General features: G+C 33.0%; 1 protein-coding gene across 3 annotated transcripts in view; it reads right to left on the bottom strand.

Annotated features, from left to right (window-relative positions):
• The window catches only part of Mkln1 (muskelin 1), a 336,778-nt gene that overhangs the window by 84,078 nt on the left and 233,683 nt on the right, over positions 1–19,017 (bottom strand). For all 3 annotated transcript variants that reach the window (XM_076833133.2, XM_076833142.2, XM_076833125.2), the window contains 2 exons: positions 10,943–11,020; positions 7,923–7,988 (listed from right to left, as the gene is read on the bottom strand). In XM_076833133.2, the coding sequence (XP_076689248.1) occupies positions 7,923–7,988; positions 10,943–11,020 (144 nt within the window). The remainder of the gene's footprint in view (positions 1–7,922; positions 7,989–10,942; positions 11,021–19,017) is intronic.

Here is a 19,017-nt window from a genome sequence, read left to right on the forward strand (position 1 = left end):
TGAAGTGTTCAACTAGAATATCCCTAGTTCTACTCTAATTCTCAGGGTAAATGAGACTGCTAATTGCATAATCCTCCACAAGGTGGCACACAATCTTCATAATTAAATCAGTTTTTCCACTTTGAAACTACATAGACAGCTTATAGACATAGTCTAGGCCTAAAACACAATTCATATGCAAAAAGAAGTAGTACCAAGGTTAACAGATTGGTGAAGGCAGTTAGCTTAATTCTTAATGAGACACCATGAAAAAAAAAGTAAAATGAAAATCAACAAAACAAAGATTTTAATAAAACACATTTATCTTTAAAACAAAAGAAACCCTATGAGGACACTGATATTAAGAGTTAAAATCTATAAAAGTATAGGTAAGACCTTCTCTTAAAATGAGAATTTTTGGAGAAAGGGAAAGATAATTTTATGTGCTCTTTATTCTTCCCCCTTTAGCCATTTCCCTGAACCATCATGACCCAGCAGATTATCAAGTGGGTGAAACCATGCCTCTTTTATATCTAGAAATGGACCTTTTGTGTGAATTCAACGTATAGTTACTTTCTTTGCTAAAAAGTTGCATTTTATGCGTACGATGATATACTTTGTATGAAAGAAAAAGTATAGCCACAGAAATACATTAGTAATTAATAACTAAAACTCATATTACTTACTTCTTTCAAATGTTTCTTTAAGGAAAACTACATGTGGCATCACATATAACAAAATGAAAAAACACTTTCACATAAGTGGTGCAGAAACAGTTCAAGGTCCTGATATCTACAGAAGGGCTCTTCCAAGTGGCAAGGAACTCCCTCTCAACTTCTTTGGTAGATGCCAACTATAAGGGCTTTGTCCCAGTCTTAGTACTTTTGGTGATTGAGGAGACAAATTAACAAAACTTTTAACAAAGAGTTATACAAGAGGTACTTGCCTTACCCAATAGACATTTACATTTCTAACTTCAAGCCTACCATACTAAACAGACATGGCTTTTCTCTCTTTCCATTCTACTTATTTTATTTACCCAGAGTTAAAACCCAACTTACAGCTAGTAGAATACTGTTAAATGGCAAGGTGTCAGGTACAAGGATTACAATCAATAAAGCTGTATATAAATCCAGTAGGACCAAACACTACATTCCTTCTCCTCCACTATGGCATGAATGAGTGGATTCCCTTAGGAAGGAAGAGAGCTTTGAAAATTAAACAGTAAAATGTATGTTATGAACACTTGTATGACAATATGCAAAAACAAAACCAAAAAAACCTATCAACTGGAAAAAAGATAATTAGGTATCACTAAATATTTAATGTTTAAGATGTTTCATAAGGTATGTGAAACACTAGGAAGCAATGTTTTTGAAATATAAGCCACATTTAATAAGGTAAAAGAAATACTAGTTTTATTCTGGTGATGTGCTCTTAGTTTCTTGGGTTAAGAGACTCTTTGATAACCTAAGGCCATAGATTTTTGTCCCAGAAAAATGTACAACTGGACAAAATGTTACATCTAAAACAGATGTAGAATCCTTGCTCTAGAAATCTTCAACATGCATATTTTGAAATGATTGGGCTTCTTTAAACTCTACCACTTAGGGAAAATCATTCTTTACTACTGAACCTACCTGTTTTGTTGTTGTTGTTTGTTTTCTTTTTGTTTTTAGGCCAGGGGGTGATACTGGGGATGAAACCCAGAGCTGTGCACAAGCTAGGAAAGTGTTCTACCACTGAACTACATCCCCAGCTCTATTTTTAATCAACAAAATTCTTAAATAAATTTTAATATTTTTTCTTTAAAAATCTTAAAAGCATATTCCTTTCTAAAACACCAATTAGGGCTTTATATATAAAAGACAAAACAAAAACATCAAAAGAACATAGTTTTGGTTTTGTGTTTTGGTACTAGGGATTGAACTCAGGGGCACTTCACCACTAAGCTACATCCCAAGCCTTTTTATTTTGAAAAGCCTCAGTAAGGGTCTCAGTAAGTTGATCATCAGGGCCTTCCCTAAGTTCCTGAGACTGGCTTTAAATTTGTGATCTTCTTGCTTCAATCTCCAAGTTGCTGGGATTATAGGTATGAGCCACCATGCCTGGCAGAATGTTAGTATCTTAAAATGTGGGACTCACAGGTAAATCACTTTTAATCTCAACACTGCCTTTCAAATTGTTCTAAACAATATTTTTCAAAAAAATATTTAATTGTTTAAAAATATTCCCATAGGGGGCTGGAGATGTGGCTCAAGTGGTAGCGCGCTCGCCTGGCATGCATGCGGCCCGGGTTTGATCCTCAGCACCACATACAAAAACAAAGATGTTGTGCCCACCGAAAAATAAATAAATATTAAAATTCTCTCTCTCTCTAAAAAAAAATATTCCCATAGTAAAATTTTATCAAATCATACAAAAATGCAAAGTTCTCTACATTTACATAAAATCCTATCAGAATGATTAATCACTATACATTGCAAAGTTAATACACTGCATGTCTGTTATACAAATAGTACATTTTATACATAAGTAAATTATTTCATCTAACTCTCCTACCAATTTAATTTATTATTCCCATTTCTAACAGGAAGTGTGAATCAGGCGGCATAGCGATACCAGATTTCAAACTATACTACAGAGCAATAGTAATAAAAACAGCATGGTACTGGTACCAAAACAGGCGGGTGGACCAATGGTACAGAATAGAGGACACAGAGACTAATCCACAAACCATAGCAGATTCTTTGAAAATACAACCAAAACCTGACCATTTCTCAACACTACACTACCACTCTAACAGTAACCAAATTCTTTTATCATTTCTCAGGCAGAGCTTCCTAAAATGGTTCTGTGCTTCTGCCCTTGATTCATTTTGTTTTGTTAAAATGCAAAGGCAGTTTATAGCATTTCTCATAACCCAACATGGCTCCCATCTCACTCTGACTATAGGCTAAAGTCCTAAACAAAGCCTACAAGATACAATACAATCTGTCCTCTCTCTTCTACTGACTTCATTTCCTACTCCTCTCTTTTGTACCTCTGATTTTAGCAACAAATAATCTGGAAAAAAGCTGATGATAACTTACTATATAATAATTTTATTTCAATAATGAATATTATCCATATGGAATAAGGTATTTATTTGAAATTTTATCTAAATACCTAATTCAGTATATTTACAATTAAAAAAATAACAGATACTTAAAACTTAAAAATATAATGAATCTTCCCAGAAAAAATTTTGTATACTATTTCAAGACTGCTGTGGGCCCCCTTTATGGCCATTCACAAAACTTCCACAGAACAGAAAAATGGATAGCACTGATTAGTTGAAAGAAAAGAATGTGAAAGTGTTATTTTTAAAAGTGTTTTGGGGTTCTTTTGTTTTCTCTTGATCAGAGCAGATTCCTGGATCACTGACCCTCACAACAAGACACCTGTTTAAATTTAACCAGAACCATAATCTCAGAGTCATTCAAAAGCTCAAAGCCTTCTCGATGACTTATTAAAGTCCCAGGGCATTTTTCCTTCTAGACACCTGAATCTTCAAAAGCTACCTCACTTCTGCCCTCCCTATTCAATATGGACCTCAAGCCTAGCTATCTCACCAATTCCTACAAATGAACAAACAAACAAATAAATAAATAAAAATCAACTCACAAATGAAGCTGGGCATGGTAACATGCACGTGAATTACCAACTATTTGGGAGGCTGAGGCAGGAGGATGGCTTGAGCTCAGGAGTTCAAGACCAGCGTGAGCAACATAGTAAGAGTCCAGTTTAAACTCAATTCTCCCAAATCAACTTTAATACAGAAAAAAATCCAGGATTTTGAGGAGCAAAGAAAAAGTCATGTCACAAAGCATGGCATTCTGCAATTCTGCTGGCTACACTACTTTGCTCCTGCCTCCTTTTCCTTCTCCTATCCGAACAAGCCAATTCTTTTCTAAAATCAGTTCTCCTGACTATTTTACTTTGTTCCTAAAGAACATTCATAAGCAAACACAATTTCATTTCTAAAAAGAACAATGGTGAATAAAGTTTTCTCCAACTTATAGTACATATCAATCATGAAAATGTTTTAATAATTTAAACATTTTAAAGAAAATTTAAAGTCACTGGTGAATCCATCACACAGAAATAACCAACATCATTATTTTGGTATGTCTCCTTCAAGTGTTACCATCTATGTTACCATCAATAAATTTTAAAAGGGATCTACTTCTTTAAAAGGAATCCATGTCTATCCCAATTCTCATATCAAGATAAGAAAATGGGGATCTCAGCATCATCTTTCAAACACAAAAAGGAGGAGGAATTTCACACAAAAATGTTTTACACAGCATCTCTCTTACTCCTACAAGGGTCACTTCAATCTAATTAAATCCTTTTGATCTTAACATTCATGTATAGTTAGTACTTTTTCTACCATCTAAGCAGAAATGTGACACAATGAAAAACAATTCTTAATATTAAATGACCACCCATGATTATGTAGCTATATATTACTCTGTTAAGTTTTTGATTCCTTTTAGAGGCTGAAAAGTTTTGTTTTCACCCAGAGACTTAAATAAAGCTTTATCTAGCATTCATTCAAAAAGTAAACCAATGGGGGTGTGGTGGAGGGGGATGACTTGAACAAAATGACTCTGAATAAAATGCTTTTATTAGTGAGATAAGTCTCCCAATTTTCTTTTCTTTTTTGGTACAAGGGATTGAACCTAGGGGCAATTCACCACTGAGCTACATCCTCAGTCCTTTTTAAATTTTTATTTTGAGACAGGGTCTCACTAAGTTGCCAAGACTGGCCTGGAACTTGGCAATCCTCCTGCCTCAGCCTCCCAAAGTTGCCAGAATTACAAGCATGCACCACCATGTTCAGTTCCTAAAATTTCTATTTTAGAAATAGAAAAAGAGTTGCTTAAAATATATTTTGAAAGTACTTCTGTTACTTTCTATAAACTAGTACTAATAATGAAGTGTAGATATGTTCTATTTCCCTTTCAGAAGCTACTAAGAGATTCCACCAGAATTAAATCACATGATTATTACAGTCATTTCTTACAATTACACTTTATATGGTAAGTCAAATAAGCAAATTACTAAAAACTCTTTTCTGCTCTCTGGGAATTTTTAAAAAGCAAGTAGAGGTTAAATTCTACCCCTAGTGCATAAAACAAAGATTATAGAAAAATATTTGAACCTATACTATTCTACTGTTAAAAATTTCACTTCAAGAATTTCTTACCTGATATGTTAATTTTTAATTTTTACTTTGCTCACTCTAAGCTCTGTCATGATATTTGTTTGTCATTGAAATCTTTTTGGTTTATCTTCAAATTTCATGTATTGTTTTTTTAAAAAAAGGAAATAATTTTCTCTTTTTTTACATATGTACTTTACCTCGTATACAGTCCCTCTCCCATAAACAGCACGGTAAACACCACTTCTGCCCTCAGATAAGGTGGGCTTTTTTGAGGAGTGGGTTACCAGGGATTGAACTCAGGGGCACTCAACCACTGAGCCACATCCCCAGCCCTGTTTTGTGTCTTTATGAGAGACAGAGTCTCACTGAGTTGCTTAGTGCCTCGCTTTTGCTTTGAACTCAAGATCCTACTGCCTCAGCCTCTCAAGCCACTGGGATTATAGGTGTAAGCCACTGTGCCTGGCTAAGGTGGGCTTTAAATGTTAAAGTTAACCATATTACTTTCACATTTAAGGAAAGTGCATTTTGCTTAGAAAATTCAAGGATATTTTCAAATAAACACTGTTCTTTATTATAATATTAGCATTTTTTTAACAGATGAGTTTGATAAAACTTTCCTTATAGAACTGAGGGGAAACAAAAGAAAGATATTACAAATTCCACTTTGTTCAAGAGGGAAAAGGCTACTCCTATGATTTGTACCTGAAATGTCTCCCAAAATCTCATGTGTTAGAAGTATGGTCCCCAATATAGCAACTTTCAGAGGTGAGGCTTTTAGGGCTTTAACCTAATCAGTGGATCAATCCATCTGATGGATTAATAATTTGAATGGGCTACTGGGTACTAACTGTACACAGGGGGTGTGGCTGGAGGAAGTAGGTCACTGGGGCCATGGCCTTACACTGTATCTTATCCCTATCTCCTCAATTTCCCTGTGCTTTCCAGCTGCCCAATGCTGAGTAGTTTTCTTCCACATATCCTTCTACCACAATGTTCTGCTGCATCTTGGCTTCAGAGCCATGGAGTCACTTAATTATAGGCTGACCCCTCTGAAACCATGATCCAAAATAAACTTTTCCTCCAATTGTTCTTGTCAGGTAAATTTTGGTCACAGCAAAAAAATTCTGACTAATATGGCTACTACACACAATCTAAAAACAAAATTTTATGTCTATATTTATAAAATATCTAACTTTTCTATTATAAAGAAAACCATTTGTACATAAATCTGACTCTTCAATAAATAAACACAAGCACATTTATTAGATTCTCAGGCAGGGGAGAAAATGCCCAAGACCCTATAGTAGTTTTGAGCCTATTTCTATGGATTAGATGGGTGTTTGGAGAGAGGGGCCAAGTTAGGAAGACGAATTCTTATACCTTGAAATAAACTTTTGACAAAGAGATCCTAACAATATTCTCAAACTGGCTCATAGGTTACTACACATATTTAGCAGCAAATTTCAAAGGAAAAATAATCTCTCGTTGTTTTTAAAACCTTTATGAAAATATTCATGACATGCTATTACAATTTTTTCTTAATTATTTTACAACACAAATCTACAAAAGCAATTTTAAAAAATTCCCAAAGGACTTTGAGTCAACATGACACAGCAACAGAACCAAGAATTTATGACTCTAAGAAAAAGTAAAATATTCCTGGCATGGTGGTACACACCTATAATCCCAGCAAATCAGGAAGCTGAGGCAAGAAGATCACAAGTTGGAGACCAACCTCAGTAATTTAGTGAGACCTCAAAAAATAATTAAGAAAAAGTAAAATGTATCTACAGCAATACCACACTGAATCCACCTGACCTCGTCTGATCTTAGAGGCTAAAAATGGACAAGACTGGTTATTATGTGGATAAGGAAAAAGTAAAAATCACTTGGATGGATACTGGCATTCCATGAAGTAACATTTTCTAAAATCAAACAATAAACACAATTATCCTAGATTCTTGGTATTATTTGTTTTCAAGATTTTAATTTGAAAAGTATTATACTTTTGTAATGATTCACTAATATAATAGTAGTTAAGTTGTCCTAGGCTCTAGAAAAGTAAGAAAAACTTTTGATAGGCAAGCTTCAGAATAAAATTTCAAAGGCAGCAAAGAATTACACATAAAATAAATTATTTATATGCTATGAAGAATGTTAAACAATTAAAGATTTCTTAACACTTCAATACCTAATTTGATATCTCCGTAAAAATATAATTTAATTCTCTTAATCCCAACAATTTTCACACAGTTATATTAAAATAAGTGCACTGAAAATCCAGAAATACTTCAAAATTTTCCTTGAAAATTCAATATATGTAAACTACACAAATACACACACACACACACACACACACACACACACACACATATATAAAGGTCTGCACATTAATATTTCTTTTAGGTTATCTAAAATCATTTGTGCAGCATCTCCTCTCTCATCTAGCTACTGTATGGTTTAGGTGATACCTCCAAACAGTGCTTATTTTGTTACTTGATTATAATCAATAACATTTAACCACTAGAATGAATGAAAAAAAGTATATTCATTTTATCTGACATTTTAAAATGTACGCTAATGAGGTATTAGTATCTATTATCTGAATTTACTATTGATACTATTGATACTATTGATACATAATACTTTGACTTCTACAATTACACTGAGACCCTGAAAAAATATGTATAATTTTGAAAAAGATTCTGCTTCCATTACAAGTGTTACTCACCTGTTTGAACATCAATAACCATCTGATGGCCCCCTCTCATTCCTGGTCGGTTATCTTCTCCATCACCTGAAACAGAAACATATTTTCTTTAAAAGAAATAATAAAAAGCAACTGCAAATCCAGAGTAGCTTAATTCATAAGTCTATAATGGGTAGTGAAAATACCTACACTTACTCTTTCAAAATGTTAAAAGTAAGTAAAAAGACATCAACTTAAATCTATATTTCTAATAATTATCTTGATTTTTCTTCCTATTGCTTTTAGGCTATTAACACAACTAGAAGCTATTTTCAATTTATTTATGAATAAAGCCATCAGTCAGCAAAGATTCTGGATATCTTATAAAAACCTAAGATGAAATCTCTAAATTACTTGAATGCCAAAGTAAAAATGTAAAATAATCTCAAAATTAGAACTCATGTCTATATTTCAGACATATTTTATTAGTATAATGAGCAATTTTAAGGTTCATAAAATGAGGTATTTAAAACTAGGATGGGGCTCAGGATGTGGCTCAAGTGGTAGCGTGCTGGTCTAGCATGTGTGGGGCACTAGGTTCGACCCTCAGCACCACATAAAAATAAAATATTGTGTCCACCTAAAACTAAGGAATAAACATTTAAAATAAATAAATAAATAAAACTAGGATGTTATCAAGTTTTATATTAATAATTTCTTTATTGCAATTATTTTAAGCCATTACTTCAGAAATCACTTCCCACATAATTTATTAGCTATTCTGAGTACCGACTGAGAAAATATAAGGTTTACTTCACTTTGATTTTTTATTTCTACTTGGATCTTAATAGATTTGAATATAATGAGTGAAGTTTTTAGAAACTTCTGAAGGAGAAAACTACTGTTCTACTTATATCTAATCCTAATTCACACCAAAGCTCATATAAATAAAGAAATAATTCATTTTAATGGTTCAAAAAGTTATAGGATTCTCCTCCTCCTAATTCTCTATTTTTCTTTGGTGGGGTGGCAGAGTGTTACTGGGAATTGAGCCAGGTCCTTACACTTGCTTTGTAAGTGTCCTACCTCTGAGCTACATTCCTACTTCTTTTTGTTTTGAGATAGGGTCTCACTAAGTTGCTGAGGCTGGTCTTAAGCTTGTGATCCTTTTGTCTCAGCCTCCCAAGTAAATAGGATTATAGGCATATGCTCTGTGCCCAGTTAAGGTTAATGGATTTTAATATCTTATTTGATATGACCAGAAAGTGCAAGGTTTTCTTGGTAAGTTTCTCATTAGTTGAAATATGTAATTTAGGCAATTTCACTGATGTAAAATTGAAAACATCTAACTTTTTACTAATTTCACCAGAATTAGTAAAAAGGTACTACAAACAACTAAAATATCAGTGCTTACACAGTCATGTGCTACTTAGGAATGGAGATAATTTCAGAGAAATGTGTCTTTAGGCTATTCTGTCAATGTGTAAACATCACAGAGTACATTTACATAAACCTAGATGGTGTACTTTACTGAATACGTGGTTTTAATGGTAAGGCTTATTGCTTCTAAGCTACACCTGAACTACAATCTTGTACTGAATTCTGTAAGCAACTGTAAGACAATCAAGTATCTGCATATCAAAACACAGAAAAGGTTCAGTGAAAATACTAGGTGATATGATTTTTCAGTTCCATTATAAGCTTATGGGACCCCCATCATTGAGAAAAATGTTGGGCAGTACATGACCAAATACAGAAAATAAGATGTAAAACCAAATCTTTTCATTACTAGTATATTCAATGACTAATCATTTATAAGTTTCCTGCAACTTCTTTCTCCTTTCTAATACTTAGGGTTTTTTGTTTTTTGTTTTTTTTGTTTTTTTAGATTTTGCAGCTCATTAACACCAAAACTTTGCTGGTTTTTTTTTTCCTTCTCCCAGTCAAAAGTGCCACTTCCAAGAACAGATTTCAAAAACACTAACATATTCATTTTCAGTATGTCTTCATTTTTCATATTTAATCCATAATTTGTAGATGCATCTCTGTCTTTGAAGAAAATTATTGCATATGTGACTGATAAAATACGAGAATCATGTCCATATATTATAGACAAAATTATGGAACTTCACATGTAGCTTTCCCCTGCATATTGTTTAATCCTATCAGAGAAAAGAAAGCTTTCTCACAGCTAAAGAAAAGGCAATATATGAAGATCATAAGGAAAAAAGCTATATATCAATAAAAGTGCTTCCTTTTACTGTTGGTAGTTGAACTAAAGAAATGCTACACTTTTCACTGTGTTACTATATGCAAAGCAATTAGTGCAGATGAAGTATTGACAAAAATTTCCCCCATAGAAAATAAGGATTAATGAAGAAGTCTAAACTCTAACTCAGATTTCAAGTTTTGATGAATACAGTCCCTATTAGAAGCAGCAAATGCCTTCAGGATAAGAAGGCATGAGTCCCAAGGTTTACGATTTAAATTCACTATGGTACTCAATATAAACTCCTTTGAAGATTTAACTGCACTGTTTTTATAATAATTATTATACTAGCTTTTAATAGTATCTGTTTATAAAGTTCCATAGATTTAGAATGGTCTGTTCCTGATTTCTCTCAGAAGCTTCTTCAGGTTTAGAAAGCCATTTCGCCAAACTTAAGGTTTTTTCAGGACCACCTGTATGGTAATACAACGTAGCCTATAATTTAACAGTGTCTCCATAAAAGTAGTTTACAAAATATAGTCCATGCATCAAAACTGCCAATCTTGTGTTAGAGCAATAAAACAAGAGTTTAAAAGACAATAAACTAGGGCTGTGGATGTAGTTCAGTGGTAGAGTACTTGCTTAGTGTGAGGTCCTGGGCTCAACCCCAGCACCACACAAACACATATAAACCCCATATGCATTTATATAATACTAAGTCTGCCATCCAGTTAAGGAAACTTTGTATTATTTTAAACACCTGCTTCTTATTAATATTATAATGACACTTGAGCTATCATAGGAACACTGAGACACTAATGAAGAAGCATCACATCTAGAATGTATAGTTTACCTTTGGTGCTTTTGGGAATGATTTGACTCCATCGTGGCTTATATTCCTGTTGACTGATATACTGATTGAACAGGCCATCTGCAAATATAAAAAAAAAAAAAAGAGAGAAAGAATTACATCTTAGCAAGATTTTTTATCATAGGAAAGAAAAAATAATTCTACATTAAGAGAAACTACTAATACGTCACTAATACAATAGCACACTTTCATAAAATGTCATCACTTCAGTTTCCTGTCATGCTACCCCAAACAGAAATTGTAAAGTGTTAGTTGACGCAACCACATAAACAAACTGCATTAGTGGTAGCTCCTGTTAAATATACTATGTTTCCCATTATTATTTCACTTACTAGATATAAAGTCATTACTGCACTCAATGGTCAAGTACATGACATTAACAGGGGTGGGGGTGTTTAAAACAGAGACCTTGAAAGAAAGAAAAGGGAATTATCTGGGAGGGGGGAAAAAGGCAGAAAATTCAAGGCTGCAAAACAGAACCAGTAGAAAGTAAAATAATTTATAAATAATCTGAGTAAGTGTTCCATATTATTGAAATAAGACTTGTACACCTTTTCAAAATTGTTTCTGTCCAAGTCCAGTGGCATATTCCTATAATTCCAGCTGAGGAAGGAGGTTCACAAGTTTGAGGACAGTGTGGGCAACTTAGAGAGACCCTGTCTCAAAATAAAAATTTAAAAAGGGCTGATATAGCTCTCAGGAATAGAGCATTCCTGAATTCCAGCTCTAGTACTGGGGAGGGGGACAGTTCTGGCATTAATATAAATACAAATGGAAAGAGAAAAGGATAATTAAAGATTAAGAGTTATATTTAATTCTTTTATGTGATCTCCCAACACTCATCTTTATTTGAATCGCCAAACTTTTCATCTTTATGCCCTATAATGAAATACATTCACTGCACTCCAATCCCTTTGAGTCCAGAGTATTCTGTGTCAGTACTTTGTTACCAGAATCCAAAAGAACTAGAGAAGGACGTGGGAGCTCCAACATACTTGGACTAGGGACTTCAACAGTACTTCTTCAGGGAAAGATAAAACCTACACTTTAAAATACAAATTCCATTATTATATAGTTTTCTTTGAATACAACTATTTACCAATAAGAGTACCAGCAGCAGTAACAGAACTATATTTATTGAATACTTACTAAATGTTAGAATCTGTGCTGTTTTATTTATCTCACTTAATTCTAAAAACAACCCTAAGAACCAGGCACTATCATCTTCATTTTACAAACAGGGAAGTACATACTTAGAGAAATTAAGTAACTTAACCAAAATCACATAACTCTTAAGTAGTGGGGTTGGGACTCAAGTTCTACTGTTTACTTCTGAAACATCAATAAATTCTTAATCTACTTCTTAAGAGGAGCTTCTACACTAGTTACTGTAATTAAATGAGACTGAATTCCCACATGCATCTATCTAACCCAAATGATTATCAATTGGTATGGAACCCTATTCCAGCTAATAAAACATGAGGAAACTCGTAAGGGACTTCTAGACAATGTGTTTTTTTACTTTGAAACAGATAAACACAGAAGAAGAAAAACTACTTTTATTTCTCCAGACATTGATATATCTGTATGCAATGTACAACTGCTCAAGTCAGTCTATATGGGAATGAAATGTATTCTCTAATGACAGAAGAGAAAGAAACTGGAACATAGAATCAACCAACCATGAAATCCACCTTACTTTAGGACTTTAAAGTGATGAAATATTTCCTTACCAAGCTTGGATTTTCTTTTACATGGAGCCAAAAAGATCATAATTTTTAGCTACCTTTACTATAAATTCTGTCCTTTGCCATAGACTTCAACCTGAATAAAGATTTTCTTAGCTGGGGGGGAGTGATGCCTATCTGTAGTCCTAGCTACTCAGGCCACTGAGGCAGAAAGATTGCTTAAGCTCATGCATTAAAAGACCACGCTGGCAAGATGGTGAAAACCCATCTCAAAACAAACAAAAACAAAAACAAAACAAACAAAAACCAGACTTTTCCCCAGTAGACATTGAAAGCAAAGAATTGTTCAAAGAATTTGTAAGTAAAACAGGTATGTTCTTCATGACTTATTTACTGGCCAGTGACCATGCAGTTTAGACAAATCTCCCTTATCCCCTTCTTTTCTGGATAATTATGAAACTCAGTTGTAATCAACCCTTTCAGCTTCAAATCTTTCATTTGACTTTAATGGGAAATTCCATCCTACACACTGATCCAATTTCTTTTTTCCTTTGCCTTTGGGACTTGTCAAAATTTTTGCCAAAGAAAAGTTTCTTTTTAAATTACACTCTAAATTGGCACTTACATTTAATTGTTACAGCAAGAGGAACAAAGAGATTCATAACTTACTTTAGTGAATTTTTATCATATAATTTACTCTCTCATGGACTTTTCCAATGACTTTTGCCCCATCCAGCCTACTCTGACCAAAATCTTTCTTGCATTATAAAAGGTGGGAACCCTTTTTTCTCAGATAAAATACGTGGGGCTCTTATTCATGGTAATAATATAACGATATAAAAATATTAACAGTAAATTTAGAACATCTAGAATTCAAATGCAGTAATGAACTTTTATTCAACTTTGAAAAGGGGACAAGAAAGTTTAAAAATGCTCCTTTAAAAAATTAAAGGTAATATAAAAGTATCCAATTATTCAAAGACCTAGATTTTTAAATATACAGTAAGTCCATGCAATAGCTGGGGTGAGGAAAGCAAATGGTGGAAATACATACAGAAAACAGAAGAAAATGAGAAAACTGCAGATGTCAAGTATCTTGGAATATAAAATTGGAATTTATTAGTTGGATGGGCCCTGAGGTTCCTTCTGAATTCTGAGATGTTTGAACTAGTACATTTACTTGCTCTGTGTGTATGCCTAATTCTACTTTATGTTTATCTTAGAAGAGTTATTATATTTTCTTTGTCCTTTAAGCCTTCTGTGATTCTTATATTAAAAGAGAAATCACAAATTTACTGGGGGAAATTCTTCTAAATGCTCACAAGTCAGTGATCAAAGCAATAGTTGTCATCAGATAAAGGATCCCACCCCTGATCTTTAAGTCATGCCGAACAGTACAGATAAAATTAACTGCTTCTCCAAGAACCCTCTATCCCCATTCATAGTAGCCTAAAAAGTTTAATATACTCTACATATCCAGATCTCATGTTTATTTCTTTTCTATCAAACACAACTGTCCCATTTAAAACAAATGTAAGAACACACATTAAGCATTTATAAGGCTCTGGGTTTGATATCTCTCTCTCGAACACACAAACACATCATGTACACACAAAGTAATTGGCCTAAAAAAATACTGTCAAAAATTTTCAAAGCAAAAAAAACCAAACTCTCAAATATGACAAAATTTTTGTTACAGAATTCTGTAAATACATACACACGAAGATAGAAAAAAATATAACAGCATACATCAGAAAGGTAAAAGTAATTTCTTTGGTTGGTGGGATTAGGATACTTTTGGGAATTTTTTTTAACTTTTTTATTTTATCAAATTTTTTGTTCCAAGCATTATAATTACCTGAAGAAAAACCAGAAAACACATAAATATGTGAAACTATTTTTTAAATTTTAGAAGAATTTTATACCATATTGTTACAAAAGTCCCTCCTTATCCATGAGGGATAAATTCCAAGACCCTCAGTAGATGCCCGAATCTACAGATAGTATATAATTTTCTATATGCTATTGTTTTCCCATACATAACATACCAAGGATAAAGTTTAACTTATAAATTAAACACAGAAGTTAACAATAATAAAATAGAACATACATATTGCCAGTAATAATATACTACGTTAAAGTTCTACAAATGTACTCTTACTCTCTTTCAAACTATGACATTTCTGATTTCACATTTTCAGAATACGGGTGATTACTGATAGCTTAAACATATCAAAACTACAGATAAGGGGGGACTTGTATAAGGGGGATAAAAATAAGCTATTTTCATACCTTTTGCTATCTCTGAAATGTCTCTTCTTCACAGTTTACTACACATATCGTGTTTCTATAAGCAGTGCTCTGTACTCTGACATCAGCTTATTTAAACAAGGATAAAGAGAGTCAAATATATCCAAAGGCATTTACAATCAACCTGGCAGAGATTACTTACAAAATTTAAAACATTAGGTACTCCACATTTATCACATATATCTCATTTACATATGTGAGATACATACATACATATATGTGTGTGTAAGAGATACATACATTTATCTACACATATCATATAGAGTTCCTTAAAGAAAAAACTAAGATAAAACGAAACTACAGATATGGTAATTTTACATATGAAAGAACATATGAAAAAGAGTTAAACTTTGGGAAATAAAATTCATTATTCCAAATCATTTTACCACAATATTAAGCAAATCCAATATAATAAAACAGAAATAAAGCTAAAATATATTACTTATGATTTAAAGGGAAAATGTGACACCTCTCTTAAAGATCTATTGGCTACTATGGCTGGAGGTTACATTTTATTTCTTCTTGAAAACACTAGTTTGGCATCATTCCAGAAGCATTCCTGTCAGGTGGAACTAGCAATGGCTAGTTTGAGAAGCTGGATATTCCACCAAACCACAACCAACAACAAACCCCAAACTCCAAACCAAACCATCTCTTATTTTGGTGAAATTATGATTTAATCTAAGATATACTTTATAAGCTTATTAATTCCAGTCTTCTCACTCCCCTATACATACAGAGAAATAAAACACACTCACACCTCCAAGTATTGACACTCACTTTATAATATTAAATCATCAACCATGATCTACAATAAATATTACTCAAGACCTATGATAAACAATGTGCCATTTTGTATAATAAATTAAAGATCAATCGCATATAATCTATGTAAATACATTTATTGCCTATTGCCAGGTATTATGGTTTAGACATGAGGAGTCCCTCAAAAGTTCTTGTGTTGTTAATTAGTTTAATTTAATTTTTTCACAATATATACTAATATCAAAACATCATATTGTACCTCATAAGTTATATATAATTACTATTGTCAATTTAAAATAAATTACAGGGCTGGAAAAAAAAAAGTTCCTGTGTCAATCCAAGAATATTCAGAGGTGAAATAATTAGATTATGAGAGCTAGACAGTTCATCATATTTGTATGGTACCCTATGCAAGTGGGGTGTGGTTTAGGAGGTGGGTCACTTGGAGCATTTCCTGGAAGGGTGCATCTTTCCTGCTGCCCCTTTTGGCTTCTCTCTCTGCTTCCTGGCTGTCAAGAATAGAGCAGTACTCCTCCACAATGTCCTTCTGCCATGATGTTCTGCCTCACCTTGGGCTCAGAGCAATGGTTTTGGCCCACCATGGACTAAACTTCTGAAATAGTGAGCCAAAATAGGCTTTTCTTCTCTAGAGCATTCTTGTCAGGTATTCTGATTATATCCATGAAAAGGTGACTAACACACAAGGAAACTGGCTTACAAATAATTAGTTCAAATCAGATCTAAAGCAAACTACGTAGTTACTCTTAATGAAATGCCAAGCTTTATTTTTAAAAATATTCTTTTATACCTTCAAAAGATAAATAATAACACAAATGTTTATTAAAGACTTGGTAAACAGTAAATCATTTCAAACCCATAAAGACATGCTAAAGAAACTATTTTGTAAAGTTAAATTTTTAGAAACAAATTTCCGTAAGCTTCAAATCTCATAAGGCAATCAATAAAAATAATGTAAATATTAAAGTAGGGTGCTTATGGTTTGGATGAGAAGTGCCTCCCAAAAGCTCATATCTTGAGACAATGCAAGAAGGTTCAGAGGAGAAGTAATTGGGTTGTGAAAGTTTTAGTCCAATTAGTAAATTAACTGAGTGGTAACTGAAGGCAGATGGGGTGTGGCTGGAGGAGGTAGGGCATTGAGGGCATGGCTTTGGGGTATATATTTGTGTCTGTCAAGTGTAGAGTGCTCTTTCCCTGCTTCTTTAACATCATGTAAGCTGCTTCCCTCTACCACACCCTTCTGCAGTGATATTCCACCTCACCTTGAGCCTTTAGGAATGGAGCCTACTCTCTGTGGATTAAGACCTCTGAAACCAGGAGTCCCCAAATAAATTTTTTCTCCTAAAATTGTTTTGGTCAGATCTTTTAGTAACAGCAGCGAGAATGCTGACTGAAACATAGGGTAAAGACTTTTTAATACACTGCTTTCAATGCCTTGTTTTGTTTTTTTTTTTGTTTTGGTTTTTTGTTTTGTATTGTTTTTTAAAGAGAGAGAGAGAGAGAGAGAATTTTTTAATATCTATTTTTCAGTTTTCGGTGAACACAGCACCTTTTATTTTTATTTTATGTGGTGCTGAGGATCAAACCCAGCACTCCACGCATGCCAAGCGAGTGTGTTACCGCTTGAGCCACATCCCCAGCCTATTACCTTGTTTTAATGTAAAAAAGTTTCTAAACATTTCAGGATCTAAAAACAAATAAAAAGCTAATACTTCTTACCCCAAATAAATGTACAATGTTCTCTATATTTCTAATTCTTAAAAGTTTTAGTATATTTACTTATAGATACTTTATGATTTGGTAAAAAAAAAAAAAAAAACCTTATGTTCTCTATAGAAACAATAATGACAATCCCATCTATAAAAATAAAACAACACCCATTATCCTGCTTTGAAAATCTCAGAAACAAATTTTAAAATGAATCTGAAGATGCCTGTGAATCATATGATTTAAAAAAAATTACATATATGTTTCAGGACAAAGTCACTGTTAATATTTTGGTGAGCCTATTTTTGACAAAAATCTAAAGCAGGAAATCAGAAGAGTCTGATGAAAGTAAAAATATTCAAAAGAAATTAAAATATCATTCAGGATAAAGCACACTAAGAAAAAGCTGCTAACAGTTTTGAAACTACTTAACTAATGTCTCTGGATGAAGTATCACCTCATTTTTTTCTATGAGTATAACTATACTAAATAAATATATTTTATAAAGTTCTCACTGGGCAGTATGTTATTTACCCCAACAGATATTCTTGTAAAAAAATATATGAGGAAGCTTTTAACAAAAGGAAAATAAAATGTTTAAGGGTCATCTAGGATCAAAATAAAACAAAAACAGACTAAATTACTTCCATCAACTTTCATTTATCACCAAAACAAAGACTGCATTCTAAGAAAATAACTTAAAATATATTCACAGGTAAAAACTTATGGAGCATAAAATTCTTTTTTGTTATCTAAAAAAGTTTCTTTTGAATTGAAACGGATTTTTAAAATATTATTCATTTCACCAGTTTGTTCAATTCTGAAAAGAAAATATGTGAATTATATCAGTTCATAATACATAATCAACATTGGGAAAATGAACTTGTAATAATTTACTAGGATAGTAAACCATAGTGGTACAGATTTTGGTACTTGACTACCAGAGTTCAAATCTTAGTCCTGTCACTGATTAGCTATACTGTCTTAGGCAAATTATTTAATTGTTCTCATTCATTTAATGGGGACAACTAAAGAAGGTAGGTTTGAGAATTAAAGTCAGACTTTAAGAGAATCGATGGTACATTATAAAGATCTCATAGTAAAGATCTCTACATCATTAACTGATGTAGTGTTTGGAACTGTATTTGGAAGAAAACTAACAAGACTTTTTTAAATGCACAAAACGGGAAATATAGCACTAAGGAAGGAACAACACACAAGAGAATAAAAAAAATAAAAAAATAAAGAGGTGACTGTGAAAAATGAATTTTAAGTAATGATTAAAAAGGAAGCAGCTGGCAAAGAAAAAAGACATAAACACAGGCAAGAAGGCATGGGTTGGCAGGAATTATGGAAAGAACCATGTTTCAGGAGGCTGTCTGGCAGTCAGGTACCAGGGATAAAAAGAGTTTGCATTGGGGCTGGGGATGTGGCTCAAGCGGTAATGTGCTCGCCTGGCATGTGCGGGGCGCTGGGTTCAATCCTCGGCACTACATAAAAATAAAATAAAGATGTTCTATCCACTAAAAACTGAAAAATAAATGTTAAAAAAAAGTTTTCTCTTTCTCT

This window comes from Callospermophilus lateralis, chromosome 1 (genome assembly GCF_048772815.1).
Source record: "Callospermophilus lateralis isolate mCalLat2 chromosome 1, mCalLat2.hap1, whole genome shotgun sequence".
NCBI lineage: Eukaryota > Metazoa > Chordata > Mammalia > Rodentia > Sciuridae > Callospermophilus > Callospermophilus lateralis.